At 37.0% G+C, this 16,053-nt stretch overlaps 2 protein-coding genes across 2 annotated transcripts; one reads left to right on the top strand and one right to left on the bottom strand.

The window, feature by feature from the left end:
- Positions 1-424: 424 nt before the first annotated feature.
- On the bottom strand, positions 425-2,304 carry LOC118735691 (phosphatidylinositol glycan anchor biosynthesis class U protein). Its single transcript, XM_036465604.1, has 5 exons — positions 2,083-2,304; positions 1,394-2,027; positions 1,054-1,325; positions 857-999; positions 425-793 (listed from the first exon to the last, which is right to left on the bottom strand). Exons 1-5 carry the CDS (start codon positions 2,201-2,203, stop codon positions 683-685), a joined length of 1,281 nt encoding a protein of 426 aa, XP_036321497.1. The 5' UTR covers positions 2,204-2,304; the 3' UTR covers positions 425-682.
- A 1,143-nt stretch (positions 2,305-3,447) lies between these two features.
- Positions 3,448-5,761, top strand: LOC118735690 (U3 small nucleolar ribonucleoprotein protein MPP10). Its single transcript, XM_036465603.1, has 3 exons — positions 3,448-3,676; positions 3,756-5,472; positions 5,544-5,761. Exons 1-3 carry the CDS (start codon positions 3,573-3,575, stop codon positions 5,706-5,708), a joined length of 1,986 nt encoding a protein of 661 aa, XP_036321496.1. The 5' UTR covers positions 3,448-3,572; the 3' UTR covers positions 5,709-5,761.
- Positions 5,762-16,053: the final 10,292 nt, after the last annotated feature.

Below are 16,053 nucleotides of genomic sequence, written 5' to 3'. Positions count from 1 at the left end.
TCACCAACTATCTGTGCGAGTGACAGACTTCGGGCTGTTCAATCTTCTCTAGTGTTACCTTAGTGACTTAACGTCCGACTCCACCATCTTGTCGACGGGCCAAACCATGACAGCCTTTGGAGAAGATTGCTGTATGTCTCTCCCACCTTGCTATATTCTTCATTGCCAGGAACTTACAACCCAAGAACGCTCTGATTCGTAACAAACTGCCACCCAGAAACATGAGAAGGCACCTACTCGGCTAGACGGACGACGGTAAGCCGCATCGCCTCCTTTCGGGAAAGAGGCGTATAGAAAAGCCTTGAATGATTTATTCTTGTTGCTACTACAGCAACAACGTGGTGATGGATTCAACTGAAATTTGCTACTCTATCAAAAAAATGTACATACAATTACATAAAATAAGGAATATTTATAGTTTAAATTTTTTCGTTTCTTTTTGTTTAATGCTAAATCAAACATTCTATGTACTACAAAGTTCCAATACTACAGCCATAAAATGCATTGCAGATAGATTTTTTAATTCTAGAAATTTCATACTCGCACTCCAACATTTGATAATCTTGCAGCCAATACTCTTACTTGCTTTTTAGCTAATAAATGCAGTCAATACTAGTGTAGTGTGCAATTGATACATTTAGAAGACAGCTTAAGAACTGGTTACATTAGGAAAAATAGTAACTTATTCTAAAATTATTTTTGCTTCCTTGCCATCGACATAAATTTTCAAACCATTACGTAGGCAGAAATCACGTTTTACATGGGCAAACAACAGATCGGTGACCAAAAATATCTGTGGATAAAATAGTAGAAGATCAAAAATATGTATATTCACCAAAAATATTTTTATTCTTACCTGTCCGGTGGAGAAAGCCAACGTCGTACCAAAGTAGAAATTGGCATTTGCTGAACCGGAATAAATCCATAATTGCCAAAGGGCCGGCATCATTGATAAGGTGACCACAAAGAAGCAAAACACTACGAAATTATGCGCCATGACTGCAAGAAGAGTTTTTATTATATGAAAATTTCTTATGATTTTCTTACACTTACATTTCCAGCATCTTCGCCACAGCGGCAGAAGTGCTAAGTAGAAACTGACATCACCAACACTAGGATACGAACGGAATATGGACATTAATGCTATGAGCACGGTTGCCAGCAGTAATGGCTCTTTGCGCAATTTAAGTGACAATGGCACAAGGTAAAGGACAGTAGCGTTCATTTGAAATGTGATGAGGAACATTGTGCGGAAATGTTCAAACATTTCCGTGAAAAAGTACCAGAAAAGACCGATATTTGGTTGCAGATCGCGATAGAAGAAACTGTTTACGAGAAAAGTATGGCTTATACTAAATATTATGGTTAGTAAGAAAAGAAATCCGACACTTACATGAAACCCAGTGTGGCATCTAAAAAGTTCCAGCTTTGCATTAAAGCATAATTAACGCCAGTGATAGCGAAGCAGGCTGCACCAAATAATGCCACTACACCTATGGCACTGGATGTAGGCGCTTTTGATCGTTGTGTGAAGACTAACACAACTGGCGCTATTAGTACCAGCGGATATAAGTTACGCATTGTTTCCAGCGCTAAGCAGCATATACAGGGCAGTAGATAGCGATGCACCAAGAAGTATAAGGTAAGCGCTAACAAAAAATTACTAAATACTGTCGATGTTAGCCCAGCACAACTGAGCAATGACAATGGATTGAATAGATATGCGAGTAATACACAACGCGGGACTACATCCATGTCGGACTTTTGGAACTGTAACTCCTCTGTATCGCGTGCAAATTCAAATATTTGTTCTCTTTGCTCTAATAATTTAGAGCTCACGAATTTTTTCGCCATCTTATATAGTAGCGTTGCTGTTAGCAGATCAAGTACATTATAAAGCAACGGCATAAAATTTGATACGGATCCAAAAATACGCACGAGTAGCACCAGCACTACAGGCAGCTCATGCACTACATCACCCGCATACGGATCAATACCATTTTCGTAAAGATATATACCCTCTTGCACTGTGTGGAGAAATATAACAAATTATTGAATATTAGACGAGTGAATCTGACTGACCTCGCTTGAATGAGTTAATAGGCGTGGACACTTCCACACGTTCACCGATCGAATGAAAACTCTGTAGGTAATAGCGGACGATACCACCAAGCACCAGCAATAGGACTACGCTCTTTTCCATATTCTTTCAGGGATTTGTATGGACTTTCTATGTACCGGCAAACTTTTCTTCAGGACGCCAATTGGACAAACAAATTCTGACAGCTAAAATCGCAATAGTTTTTGATCATCAGAGTTGCCGTGACAAAAATATTTTTTCTACCAAAATGCCCACTCGGAATGTACCAAAATTCTTTTTTTTTTGACTTTGGGTAGGTTGGCCGGTTTTCACCATCGCCAGGTTATTCCTCTGCTTTTAATATATATCTTCATATGTATATGTTATATTCCATTGATGCGTCCAAACGTTGCTCCACTGATACACATATAGTAATACCACTGAGGGCCAGAACCACGTGCAAAAGTTTCTGCTAATATTTATATCATGCGTCTTATAATTTTCAATTCTTTATCATTTATATCAATTATTATTATTATTGTGTATTGTGTTTTAATGGTCCACAAGTAATCAGGTTATTCCTCTAGTTTAATAATTATTGGTTATATGTCAAATATATTATTCAGATTGTATTTGAATGGCTGGGAACTAAGTCCTCATGTCGCCAGGTTATTCCTCCAGTTTGATAATTGATTGTGTTTTGATGGCAGAGAACTACGTCCTCATATCGCCAGGTTATTCCTCCAATTTGATACTTTTATAGTTATTCGTATACCAAAATTCAAGAAAACTTTAGCTGTTTTGTACAAGGCGGAGGAAAATCAAAATATTTTGAAGTTCTGAGTTAGAAAGAGCTGTTCATGAAGGGCTGGATAAATCGCGATGACAGTCGGATCACATTCGCTCGAAAAATTCTTGTCCAAGAAACAAAAGCAACAAAAATCTAGAGAAGTAAGCATTCAAGTAAAACTGATTGAGAGTTATATTCACTTAAAGCGATCCGTTTTTCTATAAATTTTATTTTTATTATGTAGGTTCTTATGAAAACAAAGCACTCATAGATTTCATATACAACGTGAATACATATTCATCGGAACACTTTTTATTGCATTTTTAAGGCGTTTTTGGGGTTAAGTCTATAATGGGAGGTATGCTTTATAATAAATCGATCCCGCCAATTCTTCCTTTTTTCTTTATTTATGTCCATAAATGTTGCATGCAGAAAGTTGAGGTCTACGACGATTCCTTCTACTTTTTTCCAAAAAAATTTATGTTAGGAGTGTCCTGCTGGGATTGAAAAATTTTCACAAAATATTAAGCCATCTGGCAGCACCTTGCTATTTTTATTTTAAGGTACGGCAGCTTTTCGTTTAAATTGATTGTGAATGGTTGGAAGTGTAAGAAGCTGTTTTATTTACATCTATTTTTTGCACTTGGAGTTATTTTGAGTAATTTCTAATTAAAAGCGTTTTAATTTTAAATATTAGTTAAAATGGCCAGTGTGACCAAAGGCTTACTCAGTGAGGATGAAACTTTTATTGAAATTGATAAGGAATTTAAGGAAATTACAGATGATCCGACACAATTTCTACTGGTGTAAGTATTGCACGTGGTGTTCCATATATGCACCATATGTACAAAAACAAAACAAACTACTAATTCCTACAACTTATAGCGTCCCACCTAAGAAGCAAGAGGACATAAAATCTCTGCTGCAGAAAACATACAAAGCTTGTGTAAAAAATGATGAAACGATCAAGAATGCGCCGGAAATACTACCGGAGTTATTTGTGGAGGACATGGATGAGGAACAGATCTGGCAGCAGCTAGAATTACGAAACAATACAGTATTCTCAGCTTTATTAGAAAATGCATCCAAGCTGCTGTCATTGCGCGAAGAAAAATTGGAAGTGCGACTGGATGAAGATGAGAACCAAGAGGGTGGAGAAGAGGATTCAGTTGAAAGTGAAGATGAAACAGAGATGAACGATGATGAACATGAATTATTTAGTGGTGAAGATGATGAGGAAGACGAAGAGCAATTAGTCAATCTAAGCGGGAAGGAATCCAAGAAGAAAAGAAAGCTGCGTTCGTCTGTAGTGGACGACAAATTCTTTAAGTTGAGTGAAATGGAGGAATTTCTTGAGGAAGAAGACGCCAAAGAGATGCGACGAAACAAGCGAAAAACGGAAGATTCTATAGACGCTGGGGTTAATTATTTTGCTGAGGACTTGGGAATAGAGGATGATGATGACGACAACGAAGCAGAAGCTAATCCAACATACAAAGATTTCTTCGATGAAGATGGCGAAGAAAATGAAGGTACGAAAGAGCCTGTGAAGGACCATTTCAAAGATGAGCCTAGTAAAGACGAGATAGAAGAAACCCAGGAGGAGAAGGCAGAGGACTCTGAAGAAGTGGAAGAGGAAGACGGAGAAATTGAGAAACTTAAAAATGATGATGGTGACAGTAATGAAGATGTTTCCACCAAAGAAGCCTTGCAAACCGCCTCCTCAGGTACTGATGATTCGGAAGATGATGCGGGCGCCAGAGAAGAGCAGCCACAATCATCATTCGAAATACGACAGGCGCGTTTGATGCAGCGCATACGAGAATATGAAGACGAAGTGCTGGGCACGAAGCCCTGGCAATTGAAGGGAGAGGTTCAGGCCCAGAGCAGACCAGCCAACTCACTGCTGGAAGAGTTTCTCGAGTTCGATTCAACAGTACGCCCGGCCCCCATCATGACTGAACAAACAAATCTCTGCTTGGAGGATATCATAAAGCAACGCATCAGAGACCAAGCCTGGGATGATCCACAGCCCAAAATAAGGCCGGTGCAGTCGCCGCATGAATTCCGTAAACAATTGATTTTAGACCAAGAAAAATCCAAGGAATCATTGGCGCAAGTATATGAGAAAGAATACCAAAAAGAATTGGATAAATTGGATCCAAATCGTGGTGATGTTGCTGCGGAGGAATCCAAGGAGCACAAAGAAATTAAACAACTTATGCGTTCACTATTCATTAAATTAGATGCGCTATCTAATTTCCATTTCACACCCAAACCAGTCGCGCCAGAAGCTAAGATAATAACAAACACACCAGCCGTGGCAATGGAAGAGGTTGCGCCTGTGGTCGTAAGTGATGCTAAATTGCTAGCGCCCGAGGAAGTGTATCGGGGTCCCAAGCATGAATTACTTGGCAAGACGGAACGTAATCGTACGGACAAGAACCGCGAACGCCGCAAGAAGAAACAAAAACAACGGGTTATTAATCGGGTGTTAGAAGAGAAGAACAAGAAAAAGCAGGAGCTGGGCATTGCGCCAACAAAGAAAGAGGAGAACGCGAAGCTGCTGAAGTCGCTAACAAAGCATCGCAATGTCGAAAAGGTAAAGTAGATTTTTTTATTAAATTGCTTTGACGATTTTATTCTATGAGCTGATCTTCATTTTACTTGCAGTTGAACGCAACCAGCGACGATCATCGCGCGCTAAAGTCGTCCAAGTCATTCTTCTCGAAATTGCAAGATACAACAAGCGGTGCGGGACAAGCTGCCCTAGCAGCAAAAGCCAAGAAGCAGAAATCCACTGGGAAGGCGATGACAGCGAAACGAGTGAAACTGTAACAATATTGCAGACTTTTTTTGTTAGTAATAAAAAGTTGAGTTTTATTATATTAGCTATGTATAACCTACAAGAATTTATTTGTTGCACTATTGCCTGGGTTAATTCTGTAGGATATGCGTATTTGCTTTACTTATTTTGTTTGCGATTATTGTGCTATTAATTTTGACGTCAATATACATATTCATTTCTAATGTAGCAATTTTGTGCTGTGGTCAAAGTCACGTGCCACAGCAATTAGCCTGCGTTCACAGGAGAATCACTCATTCACTTTATGCTGCGCGCGCCGGTAAACTTGGCTAAGAGCAAAGTAGCTTTTGAATAGGTGTGTATGTATGTATGTTTGAGCAAATTGTGTCTTCAGTTGGAAGCCGCATGGGGCAATCGTTGTTAGAAAACGCAGATCATTAACTTATATACGTTTCATTTTTAGCCACAACACAGTAGATTTTGTGAAGACGACCATAGGGGTCGCAAAAACTATGTGCGCGTGTCATGCAGAAATAAGATGGGCATACAGATACATATGTACATATGTGTGTGCTTGCAGAAGTGGAAAGGGTGCAGCAATCAAAAATTTTTTTTCTTAGAACTGCAAACACGCGCTGAAAATTGGCGAAGGAATAGCAAATGCGTAGGCTGATATTGAAATAAGTACATTCATGTGTTGTTAAGCGTTTTAAGATAACGCCGGCCGTTAAAAATAGGTTAATTGAAGTAAGTTTAGATAAATATAGTTACCATGTAACATCAGTGGAAAATTCATCTTAAAGCAACGCGCCATAGCCCACTCACTTATCAAAATGTATGTATGTATGCAGTTTTAATTAATTCATTGATAATTGCAATTTTATTCTTATAGCCGATAGCTTCAATGGACTGTACAGATGTTTATTATATATTCATATGCTTGCAACAGCTCTTTTATTAATACATAATACTATCTCATATTATGCATTGCCATATGTACATACATACCTACATACATATCGTCGTTTAAAGTACAAAACCGCGTATCAACAAAATGCAAAACCGCGTATCAAGATAAGATAAAAGCGATGTGAGGTTGCAAAAATTATTTTCGAGAGGGTAAAAACACTCATATTTCAAAATGGTTCTCTTATTTTTTTTATAAAGCAATCGCATATCTGGCTAGTATATTTCAGGACGAATGGCTAAGGATTGAGCCAAGAGCTGGTGTAAGCAAATCAAATTTTTGGCAGCAAATGTCAGTTACGCGGTTTTGTACTTTAAACGACGATATGTATCTGTCTGCTAAATTTTTCAACGCATTCAGGTGCAATATATGGCGCTATGCCGCCGGTAAAATTGTCCCTACTTTCTGCTGATATCTTGTATACCATATTGTCGGCTATTATCTTTGTTCTTCATCAATGAGAATTACATATTTATACAAATGTATGTATGTAAAGCAGGGGTCACACAATTTGTACATTTGCATATTCGGCAGTCACAGAGAATGTATCGAGAATGAGTTCAGCACAATAAAAAAATATCAAAGAACACCTCTCTGTAATTGTGAAAATGTATAAATCTGTACAAATGTACAAATCGTGTGATCCCTGCTTAAGTATGTACAATAAATATCAAATCAATTGAGTTTGAAAATCCATGTCAAGTTAAGCGTGCCTCTTGTCTTTATTATTGTCGTAAAAGGCGTCAGAATTAATTTGCAATAACAGTTATTGATATTTCTGACGCAGGACATGGATACTTGCACATATGTACATACATATATAATTGTACTTAAATATGTACAAATGCAGAAAGTGCATTTTTTTTTTCGAACTACTAGTAGTTCATATCTATGCTGTCAGGTATGAATGTATGTATTCAAATGATAATTCCACTTCGCCTGTTTTAAAAATGCGAATTCATAAGGTGGTATCGATTCAACAAATACAACAATTACTTGTATTTTATTTTTGTTTTTAGCGGGCCATTGTCAAATTTCCACAATTTTTCCCCGAATGAAAAAGGGCGACAGAAAATGCAAACAACCTCACGTTTTCCCTTATTCACCAGCAAAATACAAAATTTGAACAATCAAACGCTACTCACAGCTGATGAAACAACACAACCTAATATAAATTCGCCTTGGCTATTAGGAAAGTTTTTATACAATTAAAATAATTTCGTTAGCTGAAAAAATCTAAAAAGACATAACCGATTCACCCTTCGTCAGGAGTACCTTGCAGTTAGTTGCACATGCTTAGTTTTTTGGCTAGCGGCCATCTGCTTAAGAGTAAGTCCCTTCTACCTCAGTGAGGCCGAGCCGGAGGGCGCCTTCCTTAAACGAATTGCAGGCCAGGCAGACGCAACTAAAAAGCGAAATGAGGAATTGTCGATCGCTGGGGCTTCCTCTCTCCAATAGGAACTCATAGGAATTTATCTGAGTGGTCCACATTCGTCAAGCATTTTTAGAGACAAAACCAGCAAACCGAGGCGAATTAAACAGGGGTTTCCACAGGGTGGTGTCCTTTCCCCGTTGCTGTTTAATTTTTACATATCAAAGCTCCCTCAACTCTCTTATGCTGACGACTGCTCGATATTCGCGTCTGGGAATGGAACTGATGACCTCTGTTTAAAAGTAAACGGCTATCTCTCCGATACTTCTCGCTTCTTAACTGCAAGGAGCGTAACACTCTCCCCACCGAAATTAACGACCTGGACGAAGGAGGTCCGGGTTCAACTAGACTACTCCGCGCACACAAGCGTACTTGTTAACAAAGTACAGAGCCGCAACAAGGTCCTCAAGTCGCTCGCCGGCAGCAACTTGGGTAGAGACAAAGAAACGTTGCTGGCAACACACAATGCAATTGGCTGGCCGGTTCCGAACTATGCTGTGCCTGTTGGGTCGCCGGGGACTTGTTGGACGCGGTGGACGAAGGTACAGACTTGTCAGAGCACCTCATTCCGGCCAGCGACAGGATGCCTTCTGATGTTGACTGAGCACCACCTGCAAGCGGTTTCTAGTGGGATGTCACAGACTTGAGCGGCCCAATAGATCCTTGCTCGACCAGGAGCCGTCATGTGGAGACTCCACGCACGACACCAACGATCTCTTCTTACTCCAGCTCAATCCCACTCAAGTAACACCCCTCTCCCTTTGATTCGACTTCATAAAATCAATCCATTACAAGCAGCGCATGCTGGCGGCCTTCTTTGATATAGACGGGGGCCTTCAAGAAAATTACAATCGAAGCAATTGTTCGATCCCTTGTAAAGGTGGGAATATCTAACCACATATGCGAGTGGGTCGAGTAAATGCTTAGAAACAGAATTACAATTTCAGCTATCGGTTCACCTAAACTGTCCAGTTATGCAAATAGAAGCATTCCCCAAGGGGAGTTCTGTCTCCGCTACTATGAGTGGCACTGAACGACATTCTACTAGACCTCAACAAAGGTGGAGTGAAGGTAGTAATCGACTCAATGATTAGTGGAATCCTAAAGCGAGCTTTGTTCAGGCAAAACATCAGGGACCAAGAAAAAAAAAACGACACACTTCAAGCTTCCTTCCGTTAATAGAACGACTCCAACATTGTCCGCCGAGGCGAAATACTTAGATGTCGTAGTTGATACCGAACGGAGCTGGAAGACAAATACCGAGAGGCGCGCCAAGAGCGCCTAGAGAGCCTACATATCTTATACATGCAAGACAATATTCATTAGGGGCTGGATACTAAACCCAAAGCTTGTCCCCTGTATGTACGGTGCGTTAGTTTGGTGGCCAGCACTAGATAAACAATACAAAGTCAGGAAATTAAGCAGTATACAAAAAACAGCTTGTGTAGGTGCTACACGAGCAATTAAGTCGTGTCCATCTGATGTGCTTAATGTGAGCCTGCATCAACTGCCCATATAACTCCACATCCGCGAAACTATTGAGCTCTCGGCAATCATACGCAAGGAGTCACGCTGCTAGAGAGCTGGTATTCTCGACAATATTATCGAAACAACGAAACAATCAGACCATATAACTCCAACTTCAGGACGGAATCAGAGTAGGGGCAGGATAGTTGCGCAGAGTCCAACGAAATCTATACTGACTGCGATGCTGAATGTCTCTCTCGTTCCGAATACCGAACTTTGCTGGCATCTTCCCATCGGAAGTACTGGGAATCGAAAGGACCTGCAAAGCATTAGAGAGAACCTGCGCAGGGGTACAAAAGCATATATTTTCTCATTTAGTCAAGCTCGACGGCCGAGTCAATAAACATCTCTCTCATCTGGGTTCCCGGCCATGGAATTGTACATCTAAATGAGAGGGCTGTCGACTTGGGTAAGGTCGTAGCATCTCTTGCTGAATCCGAAGTAGAGACAATAAACCGTCCACTCGAACTCTTCAAAAAGGAACTGCACTTGCAATTCGACGTATGGCTGATACATGTTGGAAAACCTTTCAAACCTTGAAAACTGCGAGGACTGTATGGCGGCATTAGGACAAACCAAAGACAGAAACAACAACAACTACCGTTATTCAGCTTAAAACAAAAAGTTGTGCCACTTAATCACGTATACGACACGAACTAATTTAATAATGTTAAAATGAGATAGGTCAAATTAAGGCTAATAAAATTTTCCATAAACTATATAAACATCACTTTCCGATAGGACTGATCGTTTCTGTCAAATTAATTTATCATTCCAGTTTTTTTTTTTAATTTTAATGAGAAAATGAAAAAAATCAAACTTTAACAGAAGAAAAATTAAATTAATAACAGGTTCTGTGCCAAATTTTAGCAATTGTGCTAAACCCTCTTCTGTTAAAAAAAAATCAAGTTACTAATGAAGAAAATCGATGGATAAATAAAAAAAGTAGTGAGTGGTCAAATGAAAATGACCAAAGATTTTTTGTATGAAATATGAGCAGAAAAGCATGCTACTCAGATGTACGTGCCGTATGAGTAACTTTCTACTTCTAACCACCTCTAGTCTAACCCCTAAACTACATTTTCAGTTCCTTCTTACCTTTCCATATACATACACTCAAAAAAAATATAAAAAATTGTGTAAATTTCGTAGCTAAAGTAGGTTACTGATTTCATACCTTATTATTCCCGAAATTACATGCTCGATTATTCAACGAATAATTTGTTTAAATTTCGGACTTTTTGGAGTGTAATATAGCTGCTGTGCTGTGCGTAAATTTACTACGAAAGTGTGTACAAGCTACAAAATACACTTCTGCTATTTGATATCACCCGTAGAATTGTGTAAAGCCGCTAACAAAAAGGGGTTTTGTACACGAAAATGTGTAAACATATTCATCGTGTAAATTTACCAAAAAATTTAAAAAATAAACAAAAATATACTCGATTTATAGTCGCATTTTTAAACAGATTTTTTAGAGTATATGTGTGTAATATGAAAATCAAATTTAGGAGTTTTGAGAAATTAAACTAAAGCATTGCTGATAAATTGCCTGAAAGTTTTCTGGGGCCATTGAACTTACTCCTTTTTAGTGTACATTTTTTTTATATAAATTAAGCATGCTTCGACTTGCCCAGCTTGAATAACACATATGTACATACATGTACTTAAATCTAGGTGCAATAACGTCGGTTATGAGTGTAAAAACTTGTCACATGCATAAATTAAAAAAAGGGGAAAACTTCTTTTTTTTTTGTCGTATACGTATTTACTTCGTATGTGCAAACGTTTAAAATTTGCACAAATTGTTTTTTGTGCAAGAAAACATGTACATATATAGGTACATACCTACATATGTTATGGGCTAAGGTAGTGATTTCCCCTTTGAGACTAAATAAGTACATGTAAAAGCTTTCAATTCGCTTGGTATTAATTGGTTTTATTTTTACCGAAGTCTTGCGATTGCACAGTGGGCCAGAGTTTAGGCTAAATTGGCCAAAAGTCAATTGTTGAATTTGAAATTCAAATCATTTTATTTTCGTTTTATAGATAATTAGAAGTAGTTGAAAAATAATTTTAAGAATAATTTATGAAAAAGTTGTATGGTTATTAGTGCACCCGGAAATAATAAGATAATATAAGAAAAATTGTCAAAAATGAGAAGTGGAATAATAACGAAAAAAGGTGTACTGTTTCATATATTCAGACAATATGTGTAATAGTTCTAAACCAAGCTTGTAGGTGACAGAAATAATGCATTACTTCAGGAAAAATTTATTCGGCTTAGAGAATTATCGTTATACATATGTATCGATGTTGTTATCGATATTGTTTACGATGTACTTATCGATATTGTTATCGCCATAGTAATCGATTTTTGTTATTGTTCTTATTTTTGTCCATTATAGGCGGAGTCCGTTATAAACGGGTCTATTTTAACCAATTTTTTTTCATATATCTGAACTTGGACTTTACAAATAGGTCCATAATAACAGAGGTTTCATCTTAAGCGGACCCATTACAAATGGATTACACTGTAATAATCGATATTTGTATCGATATAAAAACGATATTGTTGTTGATATATTTATGAACATATTTATCGATACTGTTATCGATATAGTAGCCGATTTTGTTATCGATACAATAATCGTTATCGATATTTTAATCTATTTTATTATCGATTTGGTTAATAATATTTTCATTGATATTTTATTGATTTTGTCATCGATATTTTATTGATTTTGTTAACGATATTTTTATCGACTTCGTTATAGATATTTTTACCGACTTTGTTATCGATATTTTTATCGATTTTATAACGAAAAGGGTAGAGGTTGGGATAAAGATAGAAAAAAGATAAAACATAATTTTAGACTTATAAGATTATATTAAATAGACTGTCATTTTATTCACAATTTTTAACCAATTAAATGCATACATATGTACACACCTACATAAACTGGGTTTGAGACAAACTAGATACATACATATGTAACGTAAGTTTCACTTCTCCAATGTCGGCCAGGCGCATTTACTTTTTTTTTTTTTAATTAAATGTCAGATTCGTATTGGGCCATACGAAAAATCCTTGAGAGACAAATTTCAAGACAATCCAATAATGAATTTTGGCCAGTTTTGATCGCTTCGTGGCACACAGTGGATTGCTACAATGTTTTAAGTAACTTATTAGTAGCATGTATGTATGTATGTAAGTAAAATGTACATGCAAACTTTACGTTAAATACACTGTGGTGCCGCCAATGTAGGACAGGACTTCAATGAAATAGTTGCCCAAACGTTAGTAGCCATCATGATGCAATAATGAAAGGTTTCGTAAGAAAAAGTTTCTCTCGGTCTAATTTTATCAGTGACACTCCCACCCTACTCCTAAAAACAAAAACAGTGATATTTCTTTTCCAAATTTCTTTGCAGGTTTTAAGATCATTTTTCAATTTTTAGTAGTGAAATTTTTACTTTTTAGATTTGAAGAAATGTTTGTCAAAATGGATGAGAATCGTTAAACTAGAGAAATTCAATGTAGGCTAAAGAGACGAAATTCCCTTAAATGCCGAAATGTATTTGTCGATATTCGTGGAGACCTCTTGACTCTGCCAAGTCCCTGTAAAGTAAAGCGCGCGTTCTGGTAAATGAGCCAACGAAGATATTTAGGTACACGATTGAGAGAAAACAAAGGTTGCGCCGATCTCGGACCGCTATTCCTCTCTTAACGAATTTGACAGAATCATTGTTTGCATGACGTCACATGTTTACGTTTTCCTTGCAACATTTTTTCTTCTTCTTCCATTCTTGCTCACGTTTTGGCATTTCTCTCTCGCAACTGCACCAGTGTGACGTCACACGCAAGTTATTCTCAAAAATCCTCTCCGATCGGCGCAATCTTGTATTCTATCATTCTTGATTTAGGTATTATTCTCCATAACACAATCCTGGTGTCTCCGAATGAGACTTTGACGCAATATAATATTGGCAACCCGTATCCATGGGCCCAATAGTAACACACGAGCGCTCGGTTTAGGCAATGCCGCGATGTAATTGTACACTTACGGCATTTCTCATTTGACGATGTAGATCACGTTCCCTGTCTCAGTCGTTCAGTAGCTGCGTGTTTTTTTTACTCTTCCTGAGTTCATCCGGCGCAAATCGCCAATCGCGACTGTGTAAGCCAACATCAAAGAACTCGAATTACCTATTCGAAGCAATCGAGCCATAACCGCAAAAGAAATTTACGTTTCCTCAAATGTTTTTATTTGTCGTTTTTGTTTTTTTTTTTATAAATATTCCGTAAGTTTTCCACAAACAAATAGCTTCTTCATATCCGTGATCTGGAAAACAAATACAAAAAAAAAATCTCATAGTGGACCATACATTCTCGAGTTATGCGCCGTCTGACGTACGAAAGTTTGGCATACATATACATAGAAATATTTATTTTTAATAAAAATCAGGGGTTTTATATTCGATGTAAATAAGCCTGTGGGTGGGAGTGTTAAAATGTTAGAGAAAAGCTACTTACAAAACCTTTAATAATTGAATCATGAGTAGGCATATGTGATATTTAAATCCTTGGATCATTTTTTCACTTCATCATAATTTTTTGGAGTCAAATTTTCAATTTATGACCACAAATTACTCGTCTGAGATGCAGTTTTGTTTATGTATAAATTGACTTTCACTGATACACACAATTCTTGTCTTCCGAGACATTTTTGACCCTTATTAAGTAGAAGCGCTATATAAATGAGTCATTAAAACTGGAATTTAGTGAGTTAAAATGTTCTACAAAAATGTTAAAATGTTAAACCGGACATTTTTCTAGGGGTTACCTAAGATAGAAAAATCATCCGAATAAACGTGTTTGCGCCATAGATATCCCGGGATATACATATGTAAGTGCCATTATAAATGCCTGTGGTTGCAATTTAAGAAATAATGTAAATATATGTAGATCGTTTTCAAACAAAATTCTTATCTTCTAAGGACTAAAGATAAAATTTAGCGAACAATTTTCTCGTGTAAAAATTTAACCCTTTAACTCTATTACTTATGTGTTTTTCTCAACCGCAAATTATTACGTCCACAGTGTACCCAGATTGAACGAACTTTCATAATGAGTTAACGGGCACTACTATAGTCGAGAATCTGTTTTTGTTGCCTGCTCTAGTTTTTAGCTATACGGTGTATACATGAGGCGATTTAACAGGAAACTTTTAGTTGAAAGGAACAATCGTCTAGTGTGAACGGCCTATCAACTAGTCGCTTCCAATGAAGTTCGGGTACAGCCAACTTTCGATTCAACTAATCGCCTCTAAAATTGCTTGGAAATTCGCCACCTTTTACTCTTTAATTTGACATTCGAAAGAACAGTGCAGTTTTGATGACCTTTACCAAAACCGTATTCGCATATTACATACACTTGTGGTCAGCTGATTAAGTCAAGTGACATTTTGACTAGTTTTGGCTATTTTTATTGTGTTTTTTAATGTTTATATATTTTTTTTTTTATAAAAGTTTAGCACTTTACCTGAATTCTAAATAAAAAGTTTAAAATTTTCGGGTGTAAATGTTAAAGTTTGTTGAATTTTCATAAATTTTGTACCAAGTTTGAAATGTGGATCTATGTGGCGCTGGCTAGATAAGGGCTAGACTTTTATAAAAAAATATAAACATTAAAAAGAAAGAAGAAAAATAGCCAAAACTAGTCAAAATGTCACTGGACTTAATCAGCTGACCACAAGGGTATATGTGTGCAAATTAGACGGTCCCAAGAATATATGCAAAATAAATTTTTTGCAAATTTTGATATGGATACTTGTGCTTTTTAGCCCAAATAGCATATATGTACGTATGTATATAAAATTTTATGGCCGTAGTATAACGATAACCCGTGCCGCCTTCTAGTTGAATTTTTAGTTAATAACTTGAATTAAGGCAACCAAATCGTCCATGCAAACTATGGAAACGCGAAAAATTCCATATGTTTCCCATATTTGAACGCAGGATGGCAGGATTGAAATTTTTTGATAAGTATCCTTTCAAATTTGTATTTTTTAATGTCCTTATATATATTTATAGGAATTAAAGTTAACTAAGATTCTTCAAAATGCATTCAAAATTAAAAAAATGAGTAAGCTAACAAAACACGCGAAATGCACAAAGATTCTTTTGCAAGTTGGCATGTGTTTCCGGTTTCCAATTTACATAAAATTTTATTCGGACAGTTTTTAAGACAACGACAATAAAATGAGTTGGTGTGCGTTAAAGAAAAAAAAAAAAACCACTTTGGTTTTTTGAGACAGTGTAGTGTAGGTATATACGTAGTTAGGTAGACATAAATTTTCGAATAGGTGGCGACCCTAATCAAAATTGTTTTCAAACTAAAGCTTTCTTCGAGCTTTTTTTGTTTTACATTCAATAATTCATATAACTT

This window comes from Rhagoletis pomonella, unplaced genomic scaffold (assembly GCF_013731165.1).
Source record: "Rhagoletis pomonella isolate Grant_MI unplaced genomic scaffold, Rhpom_1.0 Rhpom_scaffold_00003, whole genome shotgun sequence".
NCBI classification, from domain to species: domain Eukaryota; kingdom Metazoa; phylum Arthropoda; class Insecta; order Diptera; family Tephritidae; genus Rhagoletis; species Rhagoletis pomonella.
Note: the sequence above shows the minus strand (reverse complement) of the source record. Positions and strands in the feature narration are given on the sequence as shown.

Excerpts from the sequence above, each read along its gene's own strand:
- LOC118735691 (XM_036465604.1), bottom strand. The coding sequence starts at position 2,203 with ATGGAAAAGAGCGTAGTCCTATTGCTGGTGCTTGGTGGTATCGTCCGC. Across the intron at positions 2,028-2,082 it reads TATTAACTCATTCAAGCGAG|TGCAAGAGGGTATATATCTT; the intron begins GTCAGTCAGATT and ends TTCTCCACACAG. Across the intron at positions 1,326-1,393 it reads GATGCCACACTGGGTTTCAT|TTTCTTCTATCGCGATCTGC; the intron begins GTAAGTGTCGGA and ends TCTCGTAAACAG.
- LOC118735690 (XM_036465603.1), top strand. The coding sequence starts at position 3,573 with ATGGCCAGTGTGACCAAAGGCTTACTCAGTGAGGATGAAACTTTTATT. Across the intron at positions 3,677-3,755 it reads CCGACACAATTTCTACTGGT|CGTCCCACCTAAGAAGCAAG; the intron begins GTAAGTATTGCA and ends TACAACTTATAG. Across the intron at positions 5,473-5,543 it reads AGCATCGCAATGTCGAAAAG|TTGAACGCAACCAGCGACGA; the intron begins GTAAAGTAGATT and ends TTTTACTTGCAG.